The sequence below is a fragment of the Micropterus dolomieu genome, linkage group LG22 (genome assembly GCF_021292245.1).
Source record: "Micropterus dolomieu isolate WLL.071019.BEF.003 ecotype Adirondacks linkage group LG22, ASM2129224v1, whole genome shotgun sequence".
Classification (NCBI taxonomy): domain Eukaryota; kingdom Metazoa; phylum Chordata; class Actinopteri; order Centrarchiformes; family Centrarchidae; genus Micropterus; species Micropterus dolomieu.
The window spans coordinates 21,062,883-21,088,212 of NC_060171.1; the positions used below are offsets into that span (position 1 = coordinate 21,062,883).

General features: G+C 41.1%; 3 protein-coding genes across 5 annotated transcripts in view; 2 read left to right on the forward strand and 1 right to left on the reverse strand.

Moving 5' to 3' along the window:
• Window positions 1–11,023, forward strand: part of itpr2 (inositol 1,4,5-trisphosphate receptor, type 2) — a 59,421-nt gene extending 48,398 nt beyond the window's left edge. For both annotated transcript variants that reach the window (XM_046036511.1, XM_046036510.1), the window contains 5 exons: window positions 1,374–1,495; window positions 1,694–1,859; window positions 1,962–2,122; window positions 7,775–7,936; window positions 9,666–11,023. In XM_046036511.1, the coding sequence (XP_045892467.1) occupies window positions 1,374–1,495; window positions 1,694–1,859; window positions 1,962–2,122; window positions 7,775–7,936; window positions 9,666–9,746 (692 nt within the window). In that variant the 3' untranslated portion in view covers window positions 9,747–11,023. The remainder of the gene's footprint in view (window positions 1–1,373; window positions 1,496–1,693; window positions 1,860–1,961; window positions 2,123–7,774; window positions 7,937–9,665) is intronic.
• A 2,393-nt stretch (window positions 11,024–13,416) lies between these two features.
• Window positions 13,417–19,539, reverse strand: sspn (sarcospan (Kras oncogene-associated gene)). The gene is made up of 3 exons (XM_046036512.1): window positions 19,185–19,539; window positions 17,183–17,269; window positions 13,417–15,306 (listed from the first exon to the last, which is right to left on the reverse strand). The coding sequence occupies exons 1-3, from the start codon at window positions 19,413–19,415 to the stop codon at window positions 14,947–14,949; spliced, it is 678 nt and encodes a 225-aa protein (XP_045892468.1). The 5' UTR covers window positions 19,416–19,539; the 3' UTR covers window positions 13,417–14,946.
• Window positions 19,540–21,205: 1,666 nt separating this feature from the next.
• Window positions 21,206–24,864, forward strand: bhlhe41 (basic helix-loop-helix family, member e41). 2 transcript variants are annotated; one of them, XM_046037849.1, is made up of 5 exons: window positions 21,206–21,378; window positions 21,473–21,539; window positions 21,673–21,783; window positions 21,886–21,997; window positions 22,276–24,864. In XM_046037849.1, exons 1-5 carry the CDS (start codon window positions 21,317–21,319, stop codon window positions 23,199–23,201), a joined length of 1,278 nt encoding a protein of 425 aa, XP_045893805.1. In that variant the 5' UTR covers window positions 21,206–21,316; the 3' UTR covers window positions 23,202–24,864. The 2 variants fall into 2 exon arrangements, with proteins under 2 accessions (XP_045893805.1, XP_045893806.1); XM_046037850.1 differs by having other exon boundaries at window positions 21,676–21,783.
• Window positions 24,865–25,330: the final 466 nt, after the last annotated feature.

The following is a 25,330-nucleotide window of genomic DNA, read 5'->3' on the forward strand; positions in this document are numbered from 1 at the left end:
CACAAACACATATATATATACACACACACAAACACATATATATATACACACACACAAACACATATATATATATACACACACACACACACACACACACATATATACACACACACAGGCATGCACACAAAGAAACTTGATGAGGCAGAGGGGGTGACTCACACTCTTGTTTGTTCTCCTGCGTCTCTATGGATCACCTGCACCATAGGAGCACACACGTGATCTCATCCACATCCTTCACCTCCTCTTTCTCCTAAGCAATCACGCTGTGCATGCCATTTCCTATTTACAGTATATGTGCGTACATCTGACATTTCAGGAGGCGAGGGAGCTGAAGGGATCCATTTAATTTTTAGCCACACCATGATCAACTATTTCCATGCAAAGGTGTTTTATTATTAATAACAGCTAGGAAAGCCAGCTGAGCGATAATGTTTTGAATTAGGTCAGATTGTGGTCAAGGGATAGGAGTTTCTTTCCTGAACTTAAACTTGAGTGTTCTTGAACTCTTTCACACACTCAGTTTCAGTTAATTCAGTTCAGTAAAATTCAGATGAATGATTTAAATAATTAAGTGGTTGTGAGAGATAAAATGAAAACAGAAATTTTTATGTATGTCAAGACAATCTTGTGTAATTCTTGGCTCATTTGATGTTGATTTCTTAGTGGCAGTAACAGAAATGTAGCCATTCAGAAGCCAATATTGCATCTTTAACCCTTGTTCTGTACTATTTGTATGTGTGTTCTCTAGTAATAATAATCATATATTTCTTTATTTTAATAACTTCTTTGTCACTCTCAGTCCTATTCAGAGATACTCACAAGTCTTTGAGCATGAGTCCAAGTCAAGTCTCAAGTCTCTTGGGGTTATAATGAATGTTGCGTTCAATCCAGGCTGCTTATAAAACTGCATAGTTATAAGGGATTCTGTAACTGTAACCTGTTTTTCACTTACAGAGCACAACCATGTAATGTGCAATGCAATTAATGACAGCTTATTAACTACTGTATGTCAGCACATCCCACAGACTCAAACCCAGTGTAACGTTATAACTAAATAAAACTGTAATGTTACATGATCAATAAACCTATAAACTGTTTGCAGCCAATGTTAATAATTAACGTGATGGCAGCCAGCGAGATGTAAACGTCAATCGACTACCACAAGTTTGGCAAGCAAACACTCATTCATCTGTGCATAACGAACGACAGTCAGAGTTAACCTCCCAATTCAACCGAGTCCAATTCAAGTCTGAAGTCACTGTGTGTGCAACTTAAGTGCGACTTGAGTCCGAGTCTCAAAATTGAGTCCCCATCTCTGGTCCTATTCTATCTTTTCTTGCCCCTCACATGTTGTCCCTTGTGTCTGGTTATAGATGAAGACGATGGGATAGAGCGGGTGTGCGACACACTGCTCATGTGTATAATCACAGTGTTGAACCAGGGACTACGTAATGGAGGAGGCGTGGGAGACATCCTCAGGAGACCCTCCAAAGAGGTAAGACAACCTGAAAATGACAAAATTAGCCAGTGTCTTCACTTTTTACAGAATTGTCTGGTTGTAATGATTTGAACTATACATAATTGCATTTCCACTGCATCAGCTTCTGTTTAAGATGAAATTTAATAATTGTAGTGATGGTGAGAGTTAAATGATGCATTTTCTCCATATTTTACCTGTAACTGGACCATCCAGGAGCCTCTGTTTGCAGCTCGAGTGGTTTACGACCTTCTGTTCTTTTTCGTCGTCATCATCATCGTTCTTAACCTTATCTTTGGTGTCATCATCGACACCTTTGCTGACTTGAGAAGTGAGAAACAAAGGAAGGAGGAGATTTTGAAAACCACCTGTTTCATCTGTGGTGCGTACTGCTGTCTGGTTCACCCAATGCTGCAAACAATAGTGAAGTCATAGACCAATATGTTTGGAATAACTCCTATTCAATAGAGCTACTTTCTTGCAGGGTTGGAAAGAGACAAATTTGACAACAAGACGGTGTCCTTCGAGGAACATATCAAATCTGAACACAACATGTGGCACTACCTTTACTTCCTGGTTCTGGTGAGGGTGAAGGATCCGACCGAGTACACCGGCCCTGAGAGCTACGTGGCTCAGATGATTGTGGTCAGTAGATCAAACATGCACACAGCACCTTTTGTTGCATCACACAAGCTGCTCTATCATAAAAAATACTGTAGCGTACAGTGGAGCATTTTTACTTTGTATTTGCAACAAGTTAATGATTTAGGAATTTGAGACTACACTGTCTTTTTATGATGGCCCACAAGTACATAAAAACACCCCAGGCTCAGAGAATTTGTTTATTATTCTAGGAATATATGGACAAACAAACAATTCATTTCACCCCCTAATTCATATTTTGCTGGCAAGATGTACCATTCAGCATACAGATGTCTCAGTGTTGGAGTCTTAAAGTTGTGCAGACTTCCTCACTTTGCAGACTTGCACAGTGTGCTAGGGGAGCGTGAGACTCTACAGCAGACGTGCAATCGAAATATGAGACTGAGCCTCAAGGCCTGTGCCAAGCATCCCAATTTATTCTCCTTCCCCCTACGCTGCTGGAGAGAGATGGGTCTGTGTGCTGAGGTAGTCTTCACTATACTGAGCTCCTAACCTGCTGGGACACAGTGTGGTTAAATAGTAATTAAACCCAGTCCAGCTCTATTATCATCAATGCACCAACTTTCTGCACTGACACACAGACAAGAAGATGAAGGATGTAAGGGCAGCTAAAGGTGTTGCCGTTAGGTTAATGGATTCAAATGAAGCCTTGGAGCACAATGGCACATTTTGTGATTAACATTTGGCCATGACGGGCATAATAATGGTGGTATTAGAATGAAGAATTTGCATAACAAACTGGTGACAGACATTGAATTAATATGCATCAGCAGGTCTTCCAACAGGTCGGTTCTGTGATGCCAGGCCAAAGTGTCGCTGTGTGATGAGGTAATGATGAGTCAGGAAGTTATTTTAACACATCCTAATATGCTGCAGAGCAGAAACACACACGAAAGGGAAACAGTCTCGGGCTAAAACCACCTTTATTTCCACTTTGTTTCTTCAGGCAGCACGGATGTATTTTATAAAAAGATCTTCTTGAGTCTCTTAAAATAATGTAATCTTTTTAAAGCCCCTGAAAACTTCCCAGATCTTTAGTCTTTCTCAGTAACATTAAATATTCATGTCTAAATAAGGAACTATTAGTTTTGAAGGGAAAAAACACAAAACTTGTAATAATATTCACTAAATTGTCAGACATGTATGTAACATGTATTGGCTTGTGGTCAGCACTTTGCAGAGAATATTTAAATCTGATGAGTATGGAATTAAAACAAATTTGCAGATATATACTGTAGCCACTAGGGGAACACATCCATGCTTACAAAATGAGAATCTTACCTTGCCTTCAAACTTATTGCTCATCTTCTGCAAAGTTCTTGTCTTGTCATGGACTATAAACTTTGGCTAGCCTGCAACTTTGTAACAGAAAGCCTGTTTGACAATGTGAGGGTGTGGAGTTTGAAGGAAAGAGATGTTATTGTCAGCCATCTTTAGCCTAAATCTTAGGAAAAAATGCCACAAAAGGTCGATGAGGCTCTTCAGATGCAAAAATCATCTATTTATTTCATGTGCAAAAGGTGATAAAACATGAAAGAAATGTGAAAACTTGTGGAACTTTATGGAAGTCTAATACCAAATTAAAAGAGTCCCCTTTTAAGGAAGACCCTAATCTGCTCACACACGGTACGTTACGCTGGATGAGAGAGCATAGGTGCAGTGACAGAAGCTGTAATGGAAAAACAGCTGAATTAGAAAGTAAAGGGATGTGTGATGTTTATCTCTGCAGGAGCCTGCTCCATCTGTCCTCTCCACACCGCAGACTACAATAGGGTTTGACTTGGATGTGAACGTAGGGATAAGTGTGTGAGGGCAGAAGGGGGGCAGTTTTGCCGTTTAGGGCTGTACTTGTTAAGCCCCATCTATATTCTAATCTCCTGCACTGCTGCACCACAGTTTTTGGAGCGACAACTCAACATGAAGCTGCTGGACTAATAAAAACTCTGCCCTCCCCTCTCCTTGTTGGAAAAGAGCTGAAACCTGATGACCTCAACATATACACACACACACACACACACACACACACACACACACACACACACACACACACACACACACAGACTCTCATAATGAGTGCATCTGGTTGGGTAGGATAGAGTGATGTGGTGCCAAGCAAAAGAGTAGGATCGTGTTACACTGAGTGTCTGTGGTGTGTTGTACATGTGGATGTGAATCAGTGTGCGGGTGTTTGTGTGTAAATTATGACAGCGACTACAGGCCTAGCAGGTACTGCAGCAGCCACAACGCTGTTACATAACCCATCTCAAGTGGCCTGCTAATAGCTCAGCCCTTCCTGGCACGTGCTCTCCTGTCCCTTTCTCTCTCTCTCTCTCACGCATGCACACACACACAAACACACTCTCACGTCTCATTATGAACCCATAATTTACTTTACAACAAACATGTGGCACGTTGTCTGTAACAAACGCAGCTACAGTTCGGTTACTGAATAGAAAAGGAGCCTGCACTTGTGATGTAAAGTGGGGAGAGAGGTCAGATTTTCTTTTATGAGATGTGGTACCTCTTGACACTCATTCTGTATCTTTGTGGTTGTTGATTACCAGCATTGTATAGCTACAGCTACATCATTCAGCAGCCACAACTCCACTATTGTAAGTTTAAATTCCTGAGCAAGGAAATGCACAGTACAGCATAAAAGGTAAATAATTTATATTCCTGTGGACATGAATCAAGTCGTTAACTAAAAATGTATATATGGTATACCTGAGAAAGTACTATTGCCATGGGATTGCATTTGCCCTCTTCTCAAAAACTCAAAAACATAGTGATGGCTGAATACATTTGGGGGGAAAATGTGGTATTAGTGATTAAGACAAGTAGCAACTGCAGTGGGAGCTCAAGATTTTCCTCCTTGCTGGAATTTGACTGTAGCATCTGACATTGGTTTTTCCCACAGTATGTCTGAAGTGTTTCTCTCTGTACAGCTGAAGTACAGTATGTAGTACATGTACGTGGTGACACACACAAGCAGTATGGTGGTGGCAGCAGCAGAGTGAGAAGCACATGAAATTCATGCTCACTGATGTGTTTAAATGGATCAGTGAAGCAACACTAAAGCCTTGACTCATTCAGACAGTGCAGCACCGCACACAGTGGACTAATGTACAGTCTAATGAACAGCAACAAGACATGAGTGGTCAGGTTCTGTACAGTCACTGTTTCATTTTCTCTCATTAATCTGAAGATGGTGCTTCAACCGACATGAGTGACTGTACATTCAAACAGGATATTGTGTTCACCCCCATATAATGTCTCTTAGGTCTCTTTATTGAATCTTTGAGGTTAATTAATCCATCTGTTATGGCTGACTCGATAAAACAAGCATCAGATTGTTCTCAGTTTCATTGATGTTGAAACTTTGTGTTTGAGCTCACAGAGACTCTACTGTATTTTTAAAGCTGTTAAAAAGGAAACCATTTTTTATTTTATTTTATCAGCCTCTTGATGCCAGAGGCCCAAATTAGCCCGAGATTTTCAGGCAAGCTCTTATAGAATGACTCGATTCATACTGTGTACCTCAGCAGTCATACTTAATCAGACTAACTGTAGCTGGGGATGGGAAAAAGTTTTCTAGTCAAAAGTAAAAAGTAGTCGGTGTTGAAAACAAAATAAAATGAAAGTAAGGTGAGTCAGACATACATGTTTACTTGTACTTAAATTACAAATAATAACTGCAAAAACGCCAATGGGGGACACTGACTATAATGGTGATGACAACATATTAAATGTTAGCATTTTGCACAGAATTATGCTAAATGTTGCATGTTAAATGTTAGCTAATGAAGCTGATGGATTATGAGCTAAATGTAAAAGTCTTAAATAATAATAATTTAGACTAATGAACACTGAGTGAAGTGAGACAAAGCTAAACCTGACAAACTGAGTCCGCGAGACTGCATGGAAGATAAATTCTGTTCATTTAGGTAACAAAATGGCTGTAATTTTGTCTATTGCCATACATATATCTTGAGTTTTCTCTCAACTTCTCATCTATTCAACAGTTTTGTTTAAGTGAACGTTACAGGGCTACTATTGTGACGATAGACTTTTATTCTTCGTTTTCTTTAACCTGAAGTTACTGGTAAAAGCTCCTTTACAGTACATTTATGTTCTTATGTATGGTATACATGATGAAATGTGGCATACATGCTGTGCATTTTATAGCCAAAGCATAGTATAGTTGGTATAGTTGTTTAGATTTTGACTGACTTAAATTTAAGAATGAAGCAAGGGTTTGTCAACGCTGGTTATTAACATAATAATAATGATTTTTAAACTTCGTTTCTTGGTCCTGTTCATGAATTTCACAGGCAGAGTTAATTCGGATTTGGAGTGGCAATCCCGTGATATGTTACGGCCATGTTGCACGCAGCAAAGTGTGATAAACTCATTAATTATGGGAACAAAAACAAATAACCCACACACCCCACATTCCCCTCCACCCTTACCCACTCTCCTCTCCTCATGTCCTCTTCTCTGTCCTCAGTGTCTCGCACTCTGATCAGCTTTTCTATCCCTTTAGTCTATTCTTATATAAGAGTAGGTGGGAGAATACCTCACTCCTCCTACTGGACTTACTGTGGTGCCAGTCAAATCCCACTCTCAGCACCTTTTTAAGTAATTTTTATCAGAAGAACTGGCAACGGAATATTACGTAAGATCAGCTGATGGCAGTCTGTCTCTGTGAAACCTATCTCACTTTCAGAGATGCACAAGAGCATGTGTGTTGCACAACACACACTCTGCAATGTACATATCCATGCAGATGCACACCAACAGAACACACACCCACACGTGTACAAACACAGACGCACTTAAGTATATTACATAATGCTATATGTTTGTTTGGCTTGCTTGTTTCTCATGGCATCGCAGAAGATGGTTTGCTCTGTCCACTGCACTGTTGGAAAAACAGATAATAATATAGTACATGTCTCATTTGGGCGCCCCAGTAGCTCACCTGGTTGAGCGCGTACCACGTATGAAGGCTGAGTACTTACAGCAGCAGCCCAGGTTCCAATCCGCCCCAGGCTCTTTGCTGCATGTCATCCCCTCTCACTCTCTCTCACCTTTCCTGTCTCTCTCTACTGTGACTATCAAATAATAAAAAAAACTACATGCCTCTAATGCATGAGAGCACACACATATAAATAACATTATACTCCCAGTTGTGTTCTCGATAGACGACAGTGACTCATCCCCACATCAACAGTGTGTTTATGGAGTGGGTGAGAATTGAAATGCCAGTTACTGTTCATTTAGTATATAATTGCTATCTGCAGTATCCGAGAGACGGTAGTGCTGCTTAAAAAATTTTACACAGTCAAGCGCGAAACAGAGGGCAGCTTCCATTCTGATGGAATGATTAATATTATATCTCCACGCCTGTCTCCAGTTACCAACACCTCTCTGTGTATTCTTCTCCTGCAGTCTGGCGTTCGCTCTGTAATTCTCCCTGCATGTCTATGCAAATCCTCCTTGTCGTTGTCTCTGCCAACACACTGTTGTTGCCGTCTCTCTGACCCACTGAGTCAGCTCTATTTTAGCCTCGTACTCCTTTCACCTTTCTCACTATTTCTCTCACACCCCATCTCTCCCTCTCTCTCCTCCCAGGAGAAGAACTTGGAGTGGTTCCCCCGTATGAGAGCCATGTCTCTGGTGAGCAGCGAGGGAGACAACGAGCAGAATGAGATGCGCTCTCTGCAGGAGAAACTGGACAGCACTGTCACTCTGGTAACTCAGCTGTCTGGCCAGCTGGCTGAGCTCAAGGAACAGGTAGAGTACCACTTCAGGCCGTCTTTCATGCTGTGGTGGGAAAAAGCTCTGGTCCGAGCACTGTAGTAGTCTGACCTGAATGCCTGATGAGTTATCTAAAGCAAAATCTGTTTTTAAAAAGTATTTATTATAGTAACCTCTTCTATAAATGTATGCTGTTCAGCCAACCATAGCACATGGACTGTGAACTCCACATGCTACCAGACCTTGAGACTTCTTTCACCTAAAAATCTCCCGGGGTCAAGAGGTCACATGGAAAAGACGCCATCAGCACTTTATTTTGCTATCCATCTCTGTACTGAACTCCGTAACTTAAAGGGATTCTATGATTAACCATTGATGGACCAGTAAATGCAGCACAACAGGTGACTATCATGTCAGCGATCAACGCAACTGAGAGCCGCTACTGAGCCTCTGGCTGTTTGGATGACTAGCTCTACTGCTGCAGTGTGACTGATCACCTGCCTCCCCTACATGTGATTCCAGTCACAGGCCTATCCTTGTTCCTGTTCTGCCAGATGTTTGAAAACAGCTCCTACTGGAGGATCACACTCCAATAAACAAAACAACAACCTCTGTCAACGTCAGCAAGCAATTAAGTCTGTAACATCTCCTTGCTGGCTGGGATCCTTCGTGTGATCCCCGTAACAACCAAGTTTGTGTGCTGTTAAAGTGAAACCTTATCTCAGAATCTGTTGTTTGAGTGAAAAACAGACGATTTATTATTCTAATCTAAGTTTGCAGCAGCATAAACCGACAAACATGTAGTCATGAGGTTGGCAAGGATGTCAGTGTGCCTTTATGATAAACAGAGATTTTATGCAGGACCTCTGCAGTCATGAGTGGAGGCCTGCAGGTCTCACACCAGCCCTGACTGAGGAAAGTTTCTCCTGCAGCTCTCCCCTCATTACAACCTCTGCTGACCTCGGCAGTTTACACTATCGCAGCTGAGATTGTGTGTGTGCTAGTTTTTGCCTGTGTGGGTATTGGGGTTCTGCACAGTGTACCTAATTTCCTTTGATCTGCATGTACAGTTTATGGTTTACTGAACCAGTGGCCTTCATTTATGACGTCAACACTGAAACCACTGCAAACAGCCACTTCTGATTCATGAAATGTTCCCCCCACATACACACTTACACAACATCCAACGTGCAGGTCACAGTTTTGCACACAGCACATGACGGTGTTGTCTTATGAAGTTTCCAGGGGAGCTTTTAGTTTCCAGTCATAACAGCAGTTGAACAAAGCAATTTGCATGAAACTGTGAAGAAGATTTATCTCCTTTTATAACATCTCTGTCAAATGTTGAGAAGGAAATTTTAAATTAACACTAAAGCTCTCACAAAGTAACTTTTAGCAGTGTTTGAAATTACTAATGTGCGAAGTCTTGTTGTGCAGTTTAATCATTTTTTGTAACCGATCTAATCCAGTTTCATTTCCTAAAGTAATGAGACAACGATTAATTTTGTTTTGTCTTAATGAATTTACTCGCTCTTAGAGTAGAGATTTAGAGAGTTATTTTACCTGCACTCCAAGTTCAAATGGGTAAACACTCGGCTCTGGAATGTAATAATTACATGAGAACATAGTGGTAACGTTGTGTTTGGATCATGAAGTGCCCACTAGAACAGTAATGGCACAAATACAGATTTCCATATCATGTGTGTGCTACATGCAAAATTAAAAGCCATGCGTTGATGTTTTTCCCTCTCTGTCTACTCCACAGATGACAGAACAGAGGAAGAACAAGCAGAGGCTTGGATTTCTGGGTCCTCCTCAGCCCAACCATCACATCCCGGCCCACTAAGGAGCTTGAGGCACATACAGGACACAGGCACGGGCCACTTGACTGCAGGCTCGCAGTAGAACCCAGATAGAAGTGCCTGCCTTGAGAACAATACATGTACTGAGAGTACACTTACAAATACTGATGTCAAAGTGCAAGAGGCCATAGTGCCTTTTTTATGACATAATCACTGCCTTACGGGATACAAACTGTGCCTTTATGTCCTCACTTGGCCACTAGGAACATGCTTTGTTGTATACACCCTCGTACAGAGGAACTCTTCTCTGTGAATGATTAGCCAGGCACGCCACACATCTGCCAGTGTAGTGTTAGTGTACCAGACATAGGTCGAGGGAAATGTTAAAGTAAGGTTAATGGTTAAATGCAGTCAAGTCTGTAGATGACCATGTCATGGCCTTTGTTCCTCAACTGCCTGCGTCAGAGAGCTGGTCGAACGGCCGCACAGAGGTCAGTGATTGGTGGTGAACAGAGAAGGTTTTGTTGGTTTTTTTCTTGCATCACAGATTGGCCTCTATGGAAAGTGTGTATGTGTGCACATTAGTATTCTCCCCTTTCCCTTTTAAGATTTCTGATGGTATTTATGAGAACATTTGTGGTTCATAAGTGGAGTATTATTTTTGCATTTTGGAAAAGGAATCATGCTGCCTTTCTAATTAACTTTTATAAACAGTACATTGCAATTGCTCAAAGTGCACTTTTTAAAAAAAGGGGTAAGAATATAAGCCTGTAACTGAAAACTGGTTAGTTTGGGGTATGATTTTTGCATGCTTTGTTTAAAACTGCATTCACCATTCCAGATGCCTTTTTTTTTTTTTTTTTTAACAAATTTCTACAGAGTATATAAGTAAATAACAGATAAAATGAATTAAAATAATGAAAGAGAACTTGAAATTTCTTTTAAATCTAAATCTTATATTGATATATATTGTAGTACTGACTGAAGATGTTAAACTTATAGTTTTTTGTTAAACATCTCATGTTGAACATCTCATGTCTATATAGATGTCCGTTAATACTTTTAGAATTTACTCTGTCTGCTCATATCACCTTTGTCTTCTACTGTTTCTTAAAGTATCAGTTTTTTAGTGTAAACCATCCTCACTAGTCTCTCTTGGACTGCAATTGATTGTTAAGTTTAAGTTTAAACTTACACAAACTAATGGGAGATTATGAGTCCATGCACTTGATTGTAACTGTTCTGTGACACATTCTGTTAAAGTGTATATAAAAATGGGTTTTATGTGGTTGGATTACGAATAAATTTGTATCTAGATTCATTGGCTTGATTTGAGTCAGCAGCTTTCTAGCAGAGTTTGCCTCAGTCCTCATTGTCGTTGTTGGGGATGAATGATCAGTCCCCCATGCTCACCCTTACCCCCTCTGCAGCCACCCACACACACACTCACTCAGTGTCTACTCACACTTGTATTTGTCCATGAAGGGAGCACAGGACCTAGGAAAACACTGCATTCATACAGGAACATATTTCAGCTCATGCATAAGGGATAGTCATCTAATACTAAAAGTATAGTTAACAGATGGCTGCACATGCCGTCACTGTTCTGTTTTTATGGAGCTCATCTTGACATTTAATTGCAGCTAATTAATAGCTGATATGATGCACAGATACTAGAAAAAACATCCAGCTTCTGCCATTACGAGTGGTAGTAGTATTAATGTTTTTCAAAAAGTTTGAAAATTTAAAATCATTTCAAATGAACACATTTGAATTATGACTTCATTAGACAAAAAAAGGTTGGGAAGGAGATGTGAAATAGAAAGCATCTAAGTTATTCTAATTGAGTGCTTCTATTTATTAAAAATGGCTGGGTTTCTTCCTTTGTGATGCAGCGTGTTTATTCGTAAAAAGATTCATTTCCTTCACTGGTATGAAGCATTGGTTATATTTAGGCATGTCATCCACACATCATATTGTTAATTTAGCACTCAGTACTTGTGGAAATGGATAATTCGAAGCTGTGGCTGGTGTACGTTTGTGCTTGTGTAACATATTTCAGATGGTTAAAGGAATCACAGAAAGGCCTCAACTGGTCTTTTATCCCATATTGTCATTTACCCTCTACAGAGAAGCCCATCCTTCTTGGCTTCAGTTTGATGTTTACGCTGGCAGGCCTGCATTTTCTCCTGCTGCCTGTGACAGCCATTAAAATTAGCTCACGCGGTGCCATAATGGTGAGCAGCTGTCACTGCACAGACAAGAAGGGTAAAGTGCAGCATTACTGGAATGTATTGGACTCCGAGAGGGAGGAGGATAATACCAGGACCATCATTACTGTTTGGCAAAAGTCTTATAGCCGTTGTATGATACAAAACAAACAAATACTACTGGTCTGCATCACCTCCTAAACAGTCCATTTTATCAGCTGAGAGTTGATTTGTTTATTTTGATGATTTGGGGTGGCGGGCAGTTTGGTTAATATCGATAATCTATGAAAGATGGTCTGTTTCATTTCATCCTCTCAGTACACACTGAACCTTTTTAATGCATGTGAGCAGTGTATTATTTACTTTTATGAACACAACCGTACACACATTTGGATCAGTCATGAATCTCATTGCAAACCGCAGTGGAGAGTCACGTGCTTAGTCCGTGTGTATTCAGTAGTGAGAGAGAGAAAGCACCGAGAGAAGGTCAATAAACACAAGGCAATGTCCCAAACACCTCTGTGACTGGAGGAAGTGCTTTACCCAGTGTAAAAAGAAGGAGAGATACTGGATGAGAGTTCAGTCTGTTGTTTTCAAGTTGCTGTGAAAGTGGTTGAGATTTGTGTCAATATACATATTGATCTTCTGTCTTCTGCATTCTCCTCTAAAGACTCACAGCAGCGTCAGTGGCCACCAGAGCAGATATCATTCATTGTTTTTTGCCTTGAAAGATCAATTAACCACACAGGAAGTTGTTACTGACCGAGGAGGAGGGTGGAAGGTCCCTCCTCTGTCATTTTTATAAATAAACATGCTCCAGTGATGACTGGCATGTGACTTCCTGTGTCTGGCTGTGAGATTGAACCTTTGTAGGCTAGATGCTTCAACGTTAAGCAAGCGCCTGGAAAAACACAGCAAATGAGCACACCCACCATCACATGTAGATGCAGTATGTACAGTGTGTGAAATGTATCATTAAACAGAATTAATCAATCATTCCCACTATAGTACAAGAAACAGTGTTTAAAAGAAAGAAGAAATGATGAATGTTTTCAAATATGTTGCCTGAGAGATCGATCCCCGAGGATACCATCAGTTAATCACTGTGTGCAGTCACAGTCAACTTGTATAAAGGAACAGTTATGATTGCAGTAATTCACTTCCAGGCTTGACAACGATGACTTTGTCCCTTGCTGATGTCACAGATTAGTCGTGCATTTGATGTAGTTCTGCCTCAACTACATTGTTGTTAATATAGATGAGAAATTCTGCTAAAATGTGTATATTCACACCGACACACACTGCGTTTTGTGCAGATTAAAAATGTTTATGGCTTGGAGGATGCACTCATTCTTTTTCTGCTCAGTTTTCAGTCTTTACAAATCATGGCAGGAGCAAATCCATTCATTTATGATCCAAAATGAGTGACATTTTGGGTCTGAATGGGCTTTTTTTGTGTATTAACAGTACATGTGTGGTGACAAAACAGGAAAAACGGGAACCATTACTGAAACAAAGGCTTGTATTTGTTACCACAAACAGTTTGACAGTCTTTAAAGAAGAAATGCACTTATTGGCATCTTTTTTATCCAAATGAAACGCACCTTTCACATACACCACATTTAAGGCTTCTGTGAAATATAAAAAAATACTCTTATACCATCAGTCAAACTTTTTTCATCACTGACAAAAAAGATGTAACATTGCAGACTAATTACACTCCCCCTGTGGGCACGTTTCATCTGATTTGCTACGTAAACTGCCTCCTGTTTACCATTCCCTGTTTAGCATGTATAGACAGTAGGTGACTGCTGTCGGAACCTGAGGTGAGAGTAAGAATGAAAAGAAGCTGAAGTCCTGCAGAAAGCATTTGGAAAAATACAAACTTAAAATTTAGGGGATGTTTCATTCCTCTTGCTCTGTACTGCCTGAATGAAAACATTTGAAACATTGTTAACACAGTGAGATGATTTAGTTACCTCAGTCCAGCTGCCTGTCTGAGCCCCCCTTTCCTCACCCCGGGCCCTGCGCCCCCTCCCTTTGTGGCTGCAGTAGTTTGACTCCTACAGGCAGTTTGAGTCATGCTGGCTACTGGCCTGGCATCCACCTTCGCAAGCCACAGCCCAGTTCAGTCTGAATCCAGTTTCATGAAGTGTCCTCTTCCCAGACTGTGTTACTGCTGTCAGGATCCATTTTTAATGCCTATAAGTAGGTTGTTTGGAGTATTACAGAGATTACATCTATCAGCTGAAAAGTACTTTGCTATTGTTTTTCATCAAGGATATTACAAAATATTTACAGAGCTTTATATAACAGCAAAAGAAACAAAACAGAGTCATTCATTGAAAGTTGATTTTTTTTTTTCTGTCCAACAATGTGATAATGAGTTGTAGCAAGCAGCTGCAAACATAGTTAAAAAACTTGATTGAAAAACAATAAACTCTGTCATTCAATTAAGATAAAAAGCATACCTTACTAACATTTGCTCCTGCTTTAAGATGATGTCTGATCTTTCTCCTGTGTGAGGCAGTGTCATTTAACGTTTGCAAACCATCATTTGACAAAACAGTGATTCAGTATGCCACCTAAAGCATCACTGCAGCAACTAATTATGATCATTAAATCTTAGTAACTCAAACCAAAGTTACTGGTATTGCAAGTTTATATGAGCTGTATGTCACAAGTAAATGTCAAGATAATTAGAATCATTGTGAAGAATTCATTATCGAACACATAATAACACATAATAATTGGTTTAGTTTTTCAAAAATAGAGAGTCGTTTTGCCCCTCTTCATCTATTCAAGTTGTTTTTATAACATCAACAACTGAAAGTACAAAGTTACTTAAATGGTATACAAAATTTGTGCAAAAAGCCATTATAGTACACCTACCACAAAAGGTTAATATAAACACACTTAAGCACACATCAAAAAGGCAAATGTCCCTGTCCTTCCGAATGTAGTCACACAGATGGCATTACCCTCCATCCTGATCCAAATTATCCGAGTCATCCTCAACTCTTTCATCATCACGTTAAACCTTCTGCCACTGCTGGGAGGAGGGGGAGCCAATCTGAAGACCAGCGAAAAAGACCTGATAACGGTCCTTCCACATGATGAAGGCACCAACGGCACAGACAATTGCTTGGACCAGGTTCAGCACGATCTGGAGCAGGAAGTAGAGCGTGAGGGTCCCCGTGATCACCTCACAGTCGCTGACTTCCTCGTAGGTGAAGGTGCGGGCAATTGGGTCATTGTGATCCAGCGTGCACACGCAGTCCTCTCCCACCTGCTCACAGCTGAAGCTACTGGTCTGTGAGTAGTGGTGTCCAGCGAACGCCACAACCAGCACTGAAATGACCAGGCCGATTGTACACAGGACAAAGTACAGGAGCTGTAGAGGGCAGAGGTTATGCACTTTTACTTTGAAAGCTTTGATCAGGCTTTTATCTTCAACTGGCTGTCTCTTTCCTACTAGATATCTGGCTCCTGCTTTAGTCTGTTGGCTCATGATTAACCCAGAGTGCCAAAACTGGAGCTTAGAAACAGACATGCTGGCTCAATGCCTATGGCAAGTTAAAGAGATTACCCACGATACTACAGGGAAAGGTCTGACTCTCAGAGTAGGAGCCCAGCTCTTAGCACAGAGGAGACACAGCACATGCAAGACTGACTGCCTTCCAGCTACAGCCGCTTCCCACCTCTAGTGCACGTTCTCTGTGAGTATGTTGAACAACAGTGTCTAAAAATACAGTTGTAAAATGGTACAGAGGCTTTGTGTTGTTTATGCAATTGCACAAGCTCAATAACACTAAACCTTTATCTTAATCCATTGCTTATATAACAGGAGCCCTCATTCGCTCCTGTATTTTGCTCTCAGTTACATGCTACTTATAGAATTATGCAAGTGATGAGCGGTGCTTGATTTGAAATGGCATTTATGTTAATTTTTGGAACAGCTGTGAAATCTGGAGTATGGTTGGTAACAGGGAAATGTATGCAGAGCAAGTGCATCAACAAGTACTTTGTTGAACATCAGTACTTCAGTTTCTATCTTTCGGTAAAAACACCGAAACACTCATATTTTGAGAAACTAAGCGTTCAGTACGCTCATCTGACAACATAATAACACTACATAAATGTCTCCAGTTCCAGCACACTTTCACTTCACTTGTTGCTTGCCTTGAGCTGAGGGCATTTCAAATAAATAAATGAACTGACTGCAAAGCCATAAATTCATATAATAATGAAAAAAAAGTGAATATAATAAGGCCGTGGGATTGTTGTTTGAATCATTGACAGTAAATTAAAGTACATTTGTTTTTAGGGCCAGAGAAAGACAAACTGCATAAGTTAACGCATACACATGTTTAAATACACTGTATATGTATTTAAATGAGTACTTTATTTGGCTTTATTTTTGATATACCGAACTTATGAATAAGAAAGTGAGGATAACAAAAAAAAGGATAAGGACTGCAAATATTACACTGAGGAATTTTAACCTACAGAACTCCGGACTCTTGTAAATGTTTTTACTGCAGTGTGACAGAATGATACAGGCATATTTCAACAATATTTATTATTTTGATAACGACTTCTTTTAATATTTTCAATGTCTGCTTTGTAAAGTTGGTATATTAAGATGCAAATTAAGAAAACCCCTATAATTTTGGTGATTCAGACAGTCTAGTGGTATATTTAAAACTACACAATACAGACACACTTGGATTTGGCTTTTATAACTCCTTTCTTCAAAGACCATTTTGCAAATTAGCTTCTTGAGGCAAAATACAAAGTGTTTTGAACTACTCTGTTCACAGCGTACATAATTGCACACACGAGACAAACGCACTAAAAGAGGATGCTGTGTCCGAGGACCTACTTCTCAGTAGAAAACAATGGTGGGCTGATTTTAATTGCCTTGAAATTCCAACTGCATATATTGTACAGCTTATCAAGCTGTAAAATCTAGTCACATTAATGAATGCACTCATCCACTCATTGGAATCCCAGCAGAGCTCTTTTAAACAGGAATGCAGTTACATGCCTTTCTTTCTATGGCATCTAGAGTAAGAGTTTCCTGAGAACAACCATCTAACGATTAGTGCATCTATTATTCTACTATATACCTTAGATTCAATCAGTGTCAAAGAGACATGTTGTGCATTAGTGAGGAACCTGACCATGCATGACCTAACAGACTGTCACTCACAAAGTGATTTGTGCGCTTTCACTTCTGCAGTGTGTCAGCACGTGTGTAGACTCACCTTGCCAATGAACTGCATAGACGTTCTCTCATCAGGGAGGTAGGTGATACAGTACAGGATAAAGCCCAGGATGGAAACAAAACACAGCTGAAACAGTACATCAGAAAATAATTGACATAGTTTGGTTAGTTTCACAACAGAACACCCGTTCTGTAGCCTTTCAATGTCAAAAAGAATGCGGCCAATCTATGTATTTGTGTTATTACATTTGTACCTTGTTGCTATTACATGAGGTACAGTATGAATGTTGCTGTTAGATACAGTATAGAATCAAGAATATGTGCCCAGGTTTTCAGCGGTGTCTCTTAATATTGCATGATTCAGCAGTAGGCTGTCATCTGATTACATTATCTCTCCCTCTCTCGCACACACAGACACGCTCACACTTTCTTCAGTGCAATTGGAGTCTTGTGACTAACGTGCGGCATCTTATTTAAATGTTTTCCCCATGTTTTTAAGCACTCAGGATCCTCTGGAAAGTTCTTGATGACCTCAGTGTTTTTCACTTGGCTGAATCTCGTGAGGATCTAACTCGGGATGTTGGTGTACAGGGTTGTTTTCGAGAGCAGATGGCGTCTGTGATATGCTAGGGTAGGGTAGATTAAATTGTTCACTTGCAATGAAAAACTGCAAAGAACCATTTAACACCCCCATTAACTTACATGTTAACTGAAATTTTAAGTGCTTTTTTTTGGCTTACACTTTAACTGACACTTCAGTTGCTTTTAGCATGGCACATGTTTCCACCGTTTAAAGGTCAACTTAAATGTTTATCTCTATCAGGGCCCCTGCGCTCTGGAACAATCTATCCATTCCTGGTTTTATCTCGCTTCTTAAGACACATTTTGTACAAAATAGCCTTTACTGTGTGATGCATATGTTGTTTTCCTTTATTTGTATATTGACTTGTTTGTTGTAAACCACTGTATGGTGCAAGGTTTTATTCGACTTTTTTATGTTTGATATTAATTGTTGTAAATCACTTTGTTACATATAGTGCTATACAAATAAAGCTATTATTATTATTATATCTTACTCTTAAAATTACACTTCAACTGATGTTTTAAGTGCTTTCAGTGCTTACACAACAACTGACATTTCAGTTACTTTCGTGGCTAAGACCTCGACTGACATTTCAGCCTCCTTTCTCTGTTACACTTCAGTTGCTTTGAGCTTTCTTGTTTTTGTTTTCTCGTCAGCTGTTAATTTAACTACTCTCATTGCTTACATATAGACTGATAACTCCTACAGGCCTTACACTGAAATGACGCAGGCTTTTAGAGGTTACATTTTTACTGATTTCAACTGATTTCAGCTCTAACGCTTCAACTGACTCTTCACACTACTTCAGTACCTCAGTTTCAACCAACACAAATGATTACATACAAACATAATTAAAATGAACAGCTTTTCTTTAACTGTAGGCTATGTACAGTCAAAGTAAAACTTTAGTCTGAAGTAAAGTAAATGTGTAGTGTGTTTTTGTGTATGAATAAGGCATATGGTAAGGATGATGAGGTGTAAGCAAACAATACAGTATGTGCATAAATAGAGTATGCACATCACATTTGCAATTAATAACAAGGTATTTAGATGCTTAGGTCCTCAAAAGTCAAGTTGGAATATGGCATGCTGTGATTGGCTGGCTTGACTCATCAGGCCAGATGTTGAGGATTTGTTGGACATTCAACAAAAACAACAGAAGGTGCAAGCATGCGTGTATGACTGAGACAGATTGGATATTCAGGTGTCTGTATTCAGATGAATATGACAGATGGAGATTTATTAGAACATGACAATACCAGTGATTTCCCATGCCTACAGTGACTCTCTGGCTGAGACAAGTGGGTAAGGGCCAGTGTTGACATGCAGTATGGTGAAGATGAACAACACATTGAGGGAAATAGCTGAGGGTCATGCAGAAGATTCAGAAATGGGACACTGGGTCCATGCAAATATTTCAATGTAGTGGCTGATGTTAGAGCGAAAGGATGGAGCTTACAATGATCCCAGCCCAGTGTGGCGTCTCCCTGGCCAGGAGTGAGGGGCTGATGGCCAACATAAGAAAGGCCACGGCTGTGACGGCCACCCCCAACAGCAGCTGAAGCAGGGCGACGAGAAGAGGGAAGCGACAGACTCTGCATTTGCGGCCGTCCTCTGGTGCTGGGCTTTCATCTCTCTTCTGCTTCTTGCCCTTCTCCTTATCTGAGGAACCTTTCTGCCCCTGCCCCATTTTGCCTACTTTCTTTACACTTGTTTCCCTCTCTGTACTCTCAACTTTTACTGTTGCAGTATTTGGGGTGGGTGAGCCTGTCTGCCGTCTGCCTCTCTCCTCTTCCCTTCCCCTCCCTGCCTGAGCCTCCTCTCACCATAAGCCCAGCTCGGCTGCTATTTGGAAACAGAGAAGGCTCTGAACTAATATGGAAAACATTTGGACTGGATTCCTAAAGCAGCTCCAGTGCCACATATAGAGCAGGCAGCATACTGTGGAGGAAGGAAAGAGGAGGGAAGGGGGGCAGGAAGATACAAAGGGGGATTCCAACGTACGGCTGTGTGGTGGTTTCACTTTTAGTCACATTAAAGACAAGAAAGGGAAAGTACAGAGGCAAATCTGCTATGAGTTAATGAAAAGCCAGTACAGAGGAGGTTACACTTCATTTGAGAGCTGGACTGATTGGATCATTCTTTGTCAGCACTGTTACACAAGAGAGCCATATGCTGGCAGCCAGAAAAAGTCACATGACTCACAGGAAGAAGTAATGTGATCATAAGGCATGTGAGGACATCACAGGGGCTTAGATTTGAGTGTTTTTTGAGCACTTCAATTTTCACAAGAGGGGAACAGGTGTCACCGACAGTCAGATTTACTTAGTTATTATAGTCATTAATAAAACGTTTGTAATTTGTAATAACGTTTTGGATCTTGCTTACTTGCATCACAAGTGACACATGGCAATAACATCACAAAATTAGTGACTTTATTATTTTGGGAAAATGTCATAATTATTTGGCAATTAATTGTTAAAAAAAAGAAACTAATTTAGCAATTATCTAGGCAACCTTTGTTGCAGTGATGTCAATATTTTATTATTGGAGAAAGACACTCAGATGAAGGCGGGAGAGCAGCGCCCATGCTGAGATTAATAAAGAACCGCGACGCACGTGTTTGAGCACACAGCTGGGTCGGTGCCATGGTTACTGACAACGCAGCTTTGGACTACTTGAGATGTATGAATAGGCTGCCCTTCCCTGCTCCGGGCAACAACACAGAGTGACAGACACGCGCGGACGAACCCGCACGGCGTGCACACGCGCACACCTTGAATAATTGAAGGGGGACCCATGTTTACGCTCTGTAGTTACTTCACATTAACCTCTATGTTTTCACTTGATATTAGCTTCACTCTTATTTTCATTTGGCGAGATCAGGATTTGCCCAGTTGTAAATGTGGTTTCTGAAATGAACAACAGTGAAAAAAATGGATCATTTGCAACAACAAAAAAGTGATAGAAGAGCATGTAGGACTTGTGGATTCCCTCTAATGTGTGAATGTGTGCAATAATAGTTTGGTGCTTTCTAGCTATTTACGTGTCACATTAGATCTTACAGCCTCTCCGGCCACTTATCAGCCCGTCCTCCACTTGCACAGCAAGACAGACTCGAACAGCGAAGTTTGGGAGACATTTTATATTGGATGCACGAACACCACCGTTAGTGAGCTTTTGTGGACTAGTCTGTCTCTCTTCACGCCTGTGCGCCTTTTTCTCCGCTACATCTTGTGCATGAATCACGTTTCAATAACCAGGTCGAAAGTGTTTGGACTACATCGCTATAGGAACAGCGGCGATAGCTGCTATAACGCAGAGAAGGTCTAATTACTGGACTTTGTGCTGGTGCAGGCTACACGTGAGTCGGAAGCTGTTCCCTACCGGAGGCGCGCGTGCGCTCTAACCACAGCACCGACGGCTTTACGAAGTGGCTGCTCAGGGAACTATAGACATCAGTCTGAAGAGCAGCTCCACTGGAGGACACACACTGTGCATCATCTCCCTTAGCCGTCCGTCTGTGTGTCCTGGAATAACAAGCATTTCCTTAAAAAAGCGCAGGAGCAGATAACCAGCAGCAGAGAAGTGATGGATGAAAGAATACCGCATTTACAGGACAGACAGTTCATGGAGCACGCAGATTTCTTGGGGTGAGTGTCGCTTTTGGCAAACTCTGTCAAACTCTGTCTAATAAACTGTTATGACAGCCTGGTGACTAATCGGACACTTTTCTCTTTACTTTAGGGTGGACTACCCCTCACTCTACATGTGCAAATCCAAAAGAGGGATAAAGCGAGAGGATGGTGGGAAGGTGAGTTTTAAATACGAAGGGAATCTAAATATAGTTTGTTGTTTTCATTAACCAGCCTTTGAGTGTTCATGAAACTCAGCAGAATCGACATGTATAATCCAGTAACTTTTTTCTACATATATATTTTTGCCAGCAGGACGCATACAAGTTACCACACCGGTTGATAGAGAAGAAAAGAAGAGACAGAATCAACGAATGTATTGGCCAGCTGAAAGATTTGTTACCCGAACATCTGAAACTGTCGGTGAGACCATGACACAATGCAAAAAGTTTTTACGTGCTCAGCGAACCTCATTTTACATGACAGTGAGTAAACTGCCAATTGATCTTCCGTTTTTCTCCGTAGACGCTCGGACATTTGGAGAAAGCAGTCGTCCTGGAGTTAACACTGAAACACTTAAACGCACTGACTGCTGTCACTGAGCAGCAGCACCAAAAGATCATCGCTCTGCAGAATGGTAAGATGAACAAACTCGATCATTTTCAGTGAGATGGGGTCGCATTATTGCTTGCATGCCATTAAACTTTATTAATCTCTGTAGAGAGAGTCTGAGTTTACAATAGCAGAACAGGTAGCCTACACGAACGGAACAAATACAAGGTACAAAGAGATAATGCGCATTTTAGTGGAAAAACGTGCTGTTGACACGCGTCCGTTTTTTCTTGACAGTGGCTTATGATGTGCTGCACCTTACAGAATAATGATCTGTTAATCTTTGAACTGCATGTTTCCCAGGGGACCGGTCGATGAAATCTTCCATTCATGCAGATCTGGATGCGTTCCACTCCGGGTTCCAGGCCTGTGCCAAAGAGGTCCTGCAGCACCTGAGTCAGTTTGAGAACTGGACGACACGAGAGCAGAGGTGCGCGCAGCTCATCAACCACCTTCACAAGGTGTTGGCGCAGTTCCAGTCCGGCGCGCCGCCGCTCCAGCACCAGCTACCAGCTGGGGACGCACAGGATGGGCAGAAAGCCGACAGCCAAGCCAACTGTGTCCCGGTCATCCAGAGGACCCAAGGCGGGGAGCTTAACGAGAATGACACAGACACTGACAGCGGATACGGGGGCGAGGCTGAAAAGAGCGATGGCAAAGATAAAGAATGTGAGCGCAATAAGGCGCAGGGACATAAGGCAGTGAAGATCAAGCAAGAGTTTGGAGATGATCGCGATGCCAAAAAACCAAAGATGAACTGGCCTGGGAACGGGTTAGGGGGCACAGACGCCACCCGGCCTGATCTGGCGTTTATGAACTCTCTGATGGGAATAAGCAGTGTGGGACAGCAGACGCCCATTTGCATGCCTTTCTACTTCATCAACCCTTCGGCCGCGGCGTCTTATATGCCTTTTTTCGATAAAAGCAACATTGAAAAGTACATGTACCCAGCGGCGGCCGCTCTTGCGTCCCCTTTCCCCTGGCTATACCCCGCACACGCATCAGCAGCGGCGGCCGCGGCTGCTGCTGCCGCTTTCCCCGGCTTGTCTGCGCACTTTGGAGCGTCCTCTCAGTCCAGCGACTCCCATAGCCCAGACAGCGACGAGTCACACGAGGCTGAGATAGGCTCACCTGAGGATCGCGAGGACAGTCCCGCGAGTGACGACGGAGAGGGTGACGTAGCCGAGGAGAGCCCACATGATCAGTTTTCTGCTTGTCAAACGAGCTAATTTGTCTGTTACCTGTCCGTGCATTCTGCTGAGGAGTTTATGTATTTCATTTTTTTTAATTAGGCGAGTTTTCAAAACGAGGTTTCACAGAAGAGATTCTCATGTACAGTATCTTGGCGAAACAGGGGACAGTTGTGACGGCGTGTGCCTTTTGCACTTATGCTAGATTCATGAATCCTAACGGTTATCGACAATGATTGACATTAATACACGGCTGTGTTCTGCTGGAGTTAGTTTTTTTTATCCTCTTTGATAAAATATTTTGAAATGGCAGCATTGGTGCCAAAATTTTGAGTACTACAACAGTGCGCAATATCCCAATCAGCGAGTCTCTTTGGATGTATGAAGTTGCAATTGACCTCTGCCAAGGTTATTAAGAGCTTGGCTGACTCTGACTGTAAATAGTATTACCTGGAAAACAGTCTTTATTCATGAACATGTAAATGTGCACTAAATGGGCCTATAAAAGAAATGCTCCTGGAAGTGTAACCCCCAGCATACCTCACCCCCAAATGTACATGGGGTGGGCACATTACTGTCCCTCCTGAGGAGAAATAAACGGCACCCTCTCCCAACACATACATCTCAATTATTGACGAAAAATACAAACTTCAGCCACTTTAACAATTACAAATTGATAATAATGAAATCAGGGGGAGGTACTATGCCTGATTGCCCTCTACACATTTTTACAGATCTGAGCTTACTCTGGTTTCCTTAAATTTTTCATTCACAAGGGGCTGCTTGACCAGCATATTGTACATCCCCTAGGTGAAGCATTTCAGCACAGAGATGCAGTGACCTCCTGTACCTCCAGGAAACATTGTAGGATAGCACCTTATAGATCTTTGATATTGAATGTACCTGTATTTTCCCAGCTGTTAAAGTTTGTATGTACAATGATCTTTACTCTTTGAGAGGTAAAGTGCACTTTTTTCTGCTTTTACCCCCCACCCCACCCCCACCCCAACAGTCACCTCACCATTTTAAAAAGTCTATCACTGTAGTTCTCTTTGAACCTTTTTGCTGTGTTCAGCTGTCTTAAAATAAAAATGACTTCATTTACAAATGAGAGGGCAGAGACATCACATGCTTTGTGATGATTTCATGCACACAGTGAAGTGGTGATTAAGTAATTTAACAAATAACTGCTTATGATTAGACAAAATTATTAAAATCGTATTCAGATTTGAAAACCCTGCACCCCACTACATGCCAGACTATCCCAGACACTGTGTTAGATGCTATCATCATGTAAAGCCATGCTTTTCAAATATTTGACAAAGGTGGGAAAGAAGCTGTGGTCTTGTGACCATTGCTGTTTTAGGAACTTTAACTTTATCTTGGCCTGTTTACTAAGAGATTTATTCCCGCAACTGTAGTGTTGTTCAGCTTTTTTAAGTTTCACACATGACTGATGATTTCCATTGTATTTTGCATACATGACATTGCTTTTGTAGTTTTCTTCAGCTGGTTTTGCCTCAAATCTGTTATCAACTGTTATATAAAGTGGCATGTGCATCTGTAAATAGGTTTTTGTGAATATACCATAAAGTATACATGTCTATGTCAATGTTGTAGAAGTCTATGGATTTTTTAAAAAAGATTTAACTGAGCAATTGTTGCACATTTCGTTAATGCTTTACACATATGCTGTTCTAAATTATTGCTGATGAGTTGTAAAATAAATATCAAAAACTAAACTCTGCAGGCTTCTCCTTATTCAACACAACTTCAGCAAGCACGTGTGACACAACAAATACCTATTTATGTAATATTTAGGTCACAGGTTACAATAAACACTGTAAGACACCAAGTTATGTATGGACAAGACAAACAGTTCAGAGTACAGCAGTACTTGTAAAATTTATGAATTAACAATAATGGAAGTCCAGTAGATGAAATGTATTGTTACAAAGACTGTAATCAGCTGACAGGGTGCAGCAGAGGAATGTACAGTAAGCCAGGGCTTTAAACAAATGTCATGTGATAAAAGGATGATGAAGTGAGATTACCCTCAGTCTTGTACAGGCCGATGGAAAACAAGGGGCCTCCTCCCAACCTGTCAAAAGCTTTAAGCAGGATCAAATCCAGTCTTTGTTGTTACCATTAACAGACTTACTGCAATT

What these genes read in the sequence shown, in the direction of transcription:
- sspn (XM_046036512.1), bottom strand. Translation starts at nt 19,415, where the DNA reads ATGGGGCAGGGGCAGAAAGGTTCCTCAGATAAGGAGAAGGGCAAGAAG. An exon ending in CACACTGGGCTGGGATCATT is followed by an intron (nt 17,270 to 19,184) that starts GTAAGCTCCATC and finishes GTACTGTTTCAG; the next exon opens with CTGTGTTTTGTTTCCATCCT. An exon ending in CTATGCAGTTCATTGGCAAG is followed by an intron (nt 15,307 to 17,182) that starts GTGAGTCTACAC and finishes TGCCCTCTACAG; the next exon opens with CTCCTGTACTTTGTCCTGTG.
- bhlhe41 (XM_046037849.1), top strand. Translation starts at nt 21,317, where the DNA reads ATGGATGAAAGAATACCGCATTTACAGGACAGACAGTTCATGGAGCAC. An exon ending in AGCGAGAGGATGGTGGGAAG is followed by an intron (nt 21,540 to 21,672) that starts GTGAGTTTTAAA and finishes TATTTTTGCCAG; the next exon opens with CAGGACGCATACAAGTTACC. An exon ending in CCGAACATCTGAAACTGTCG is followed by an intron (nt 21,784 to 21,885) that starts GTGAGACCATGA and finishes TTTTCTCCGTAG; the next exon opens with ACGCTCGGACATTTGGAGAA.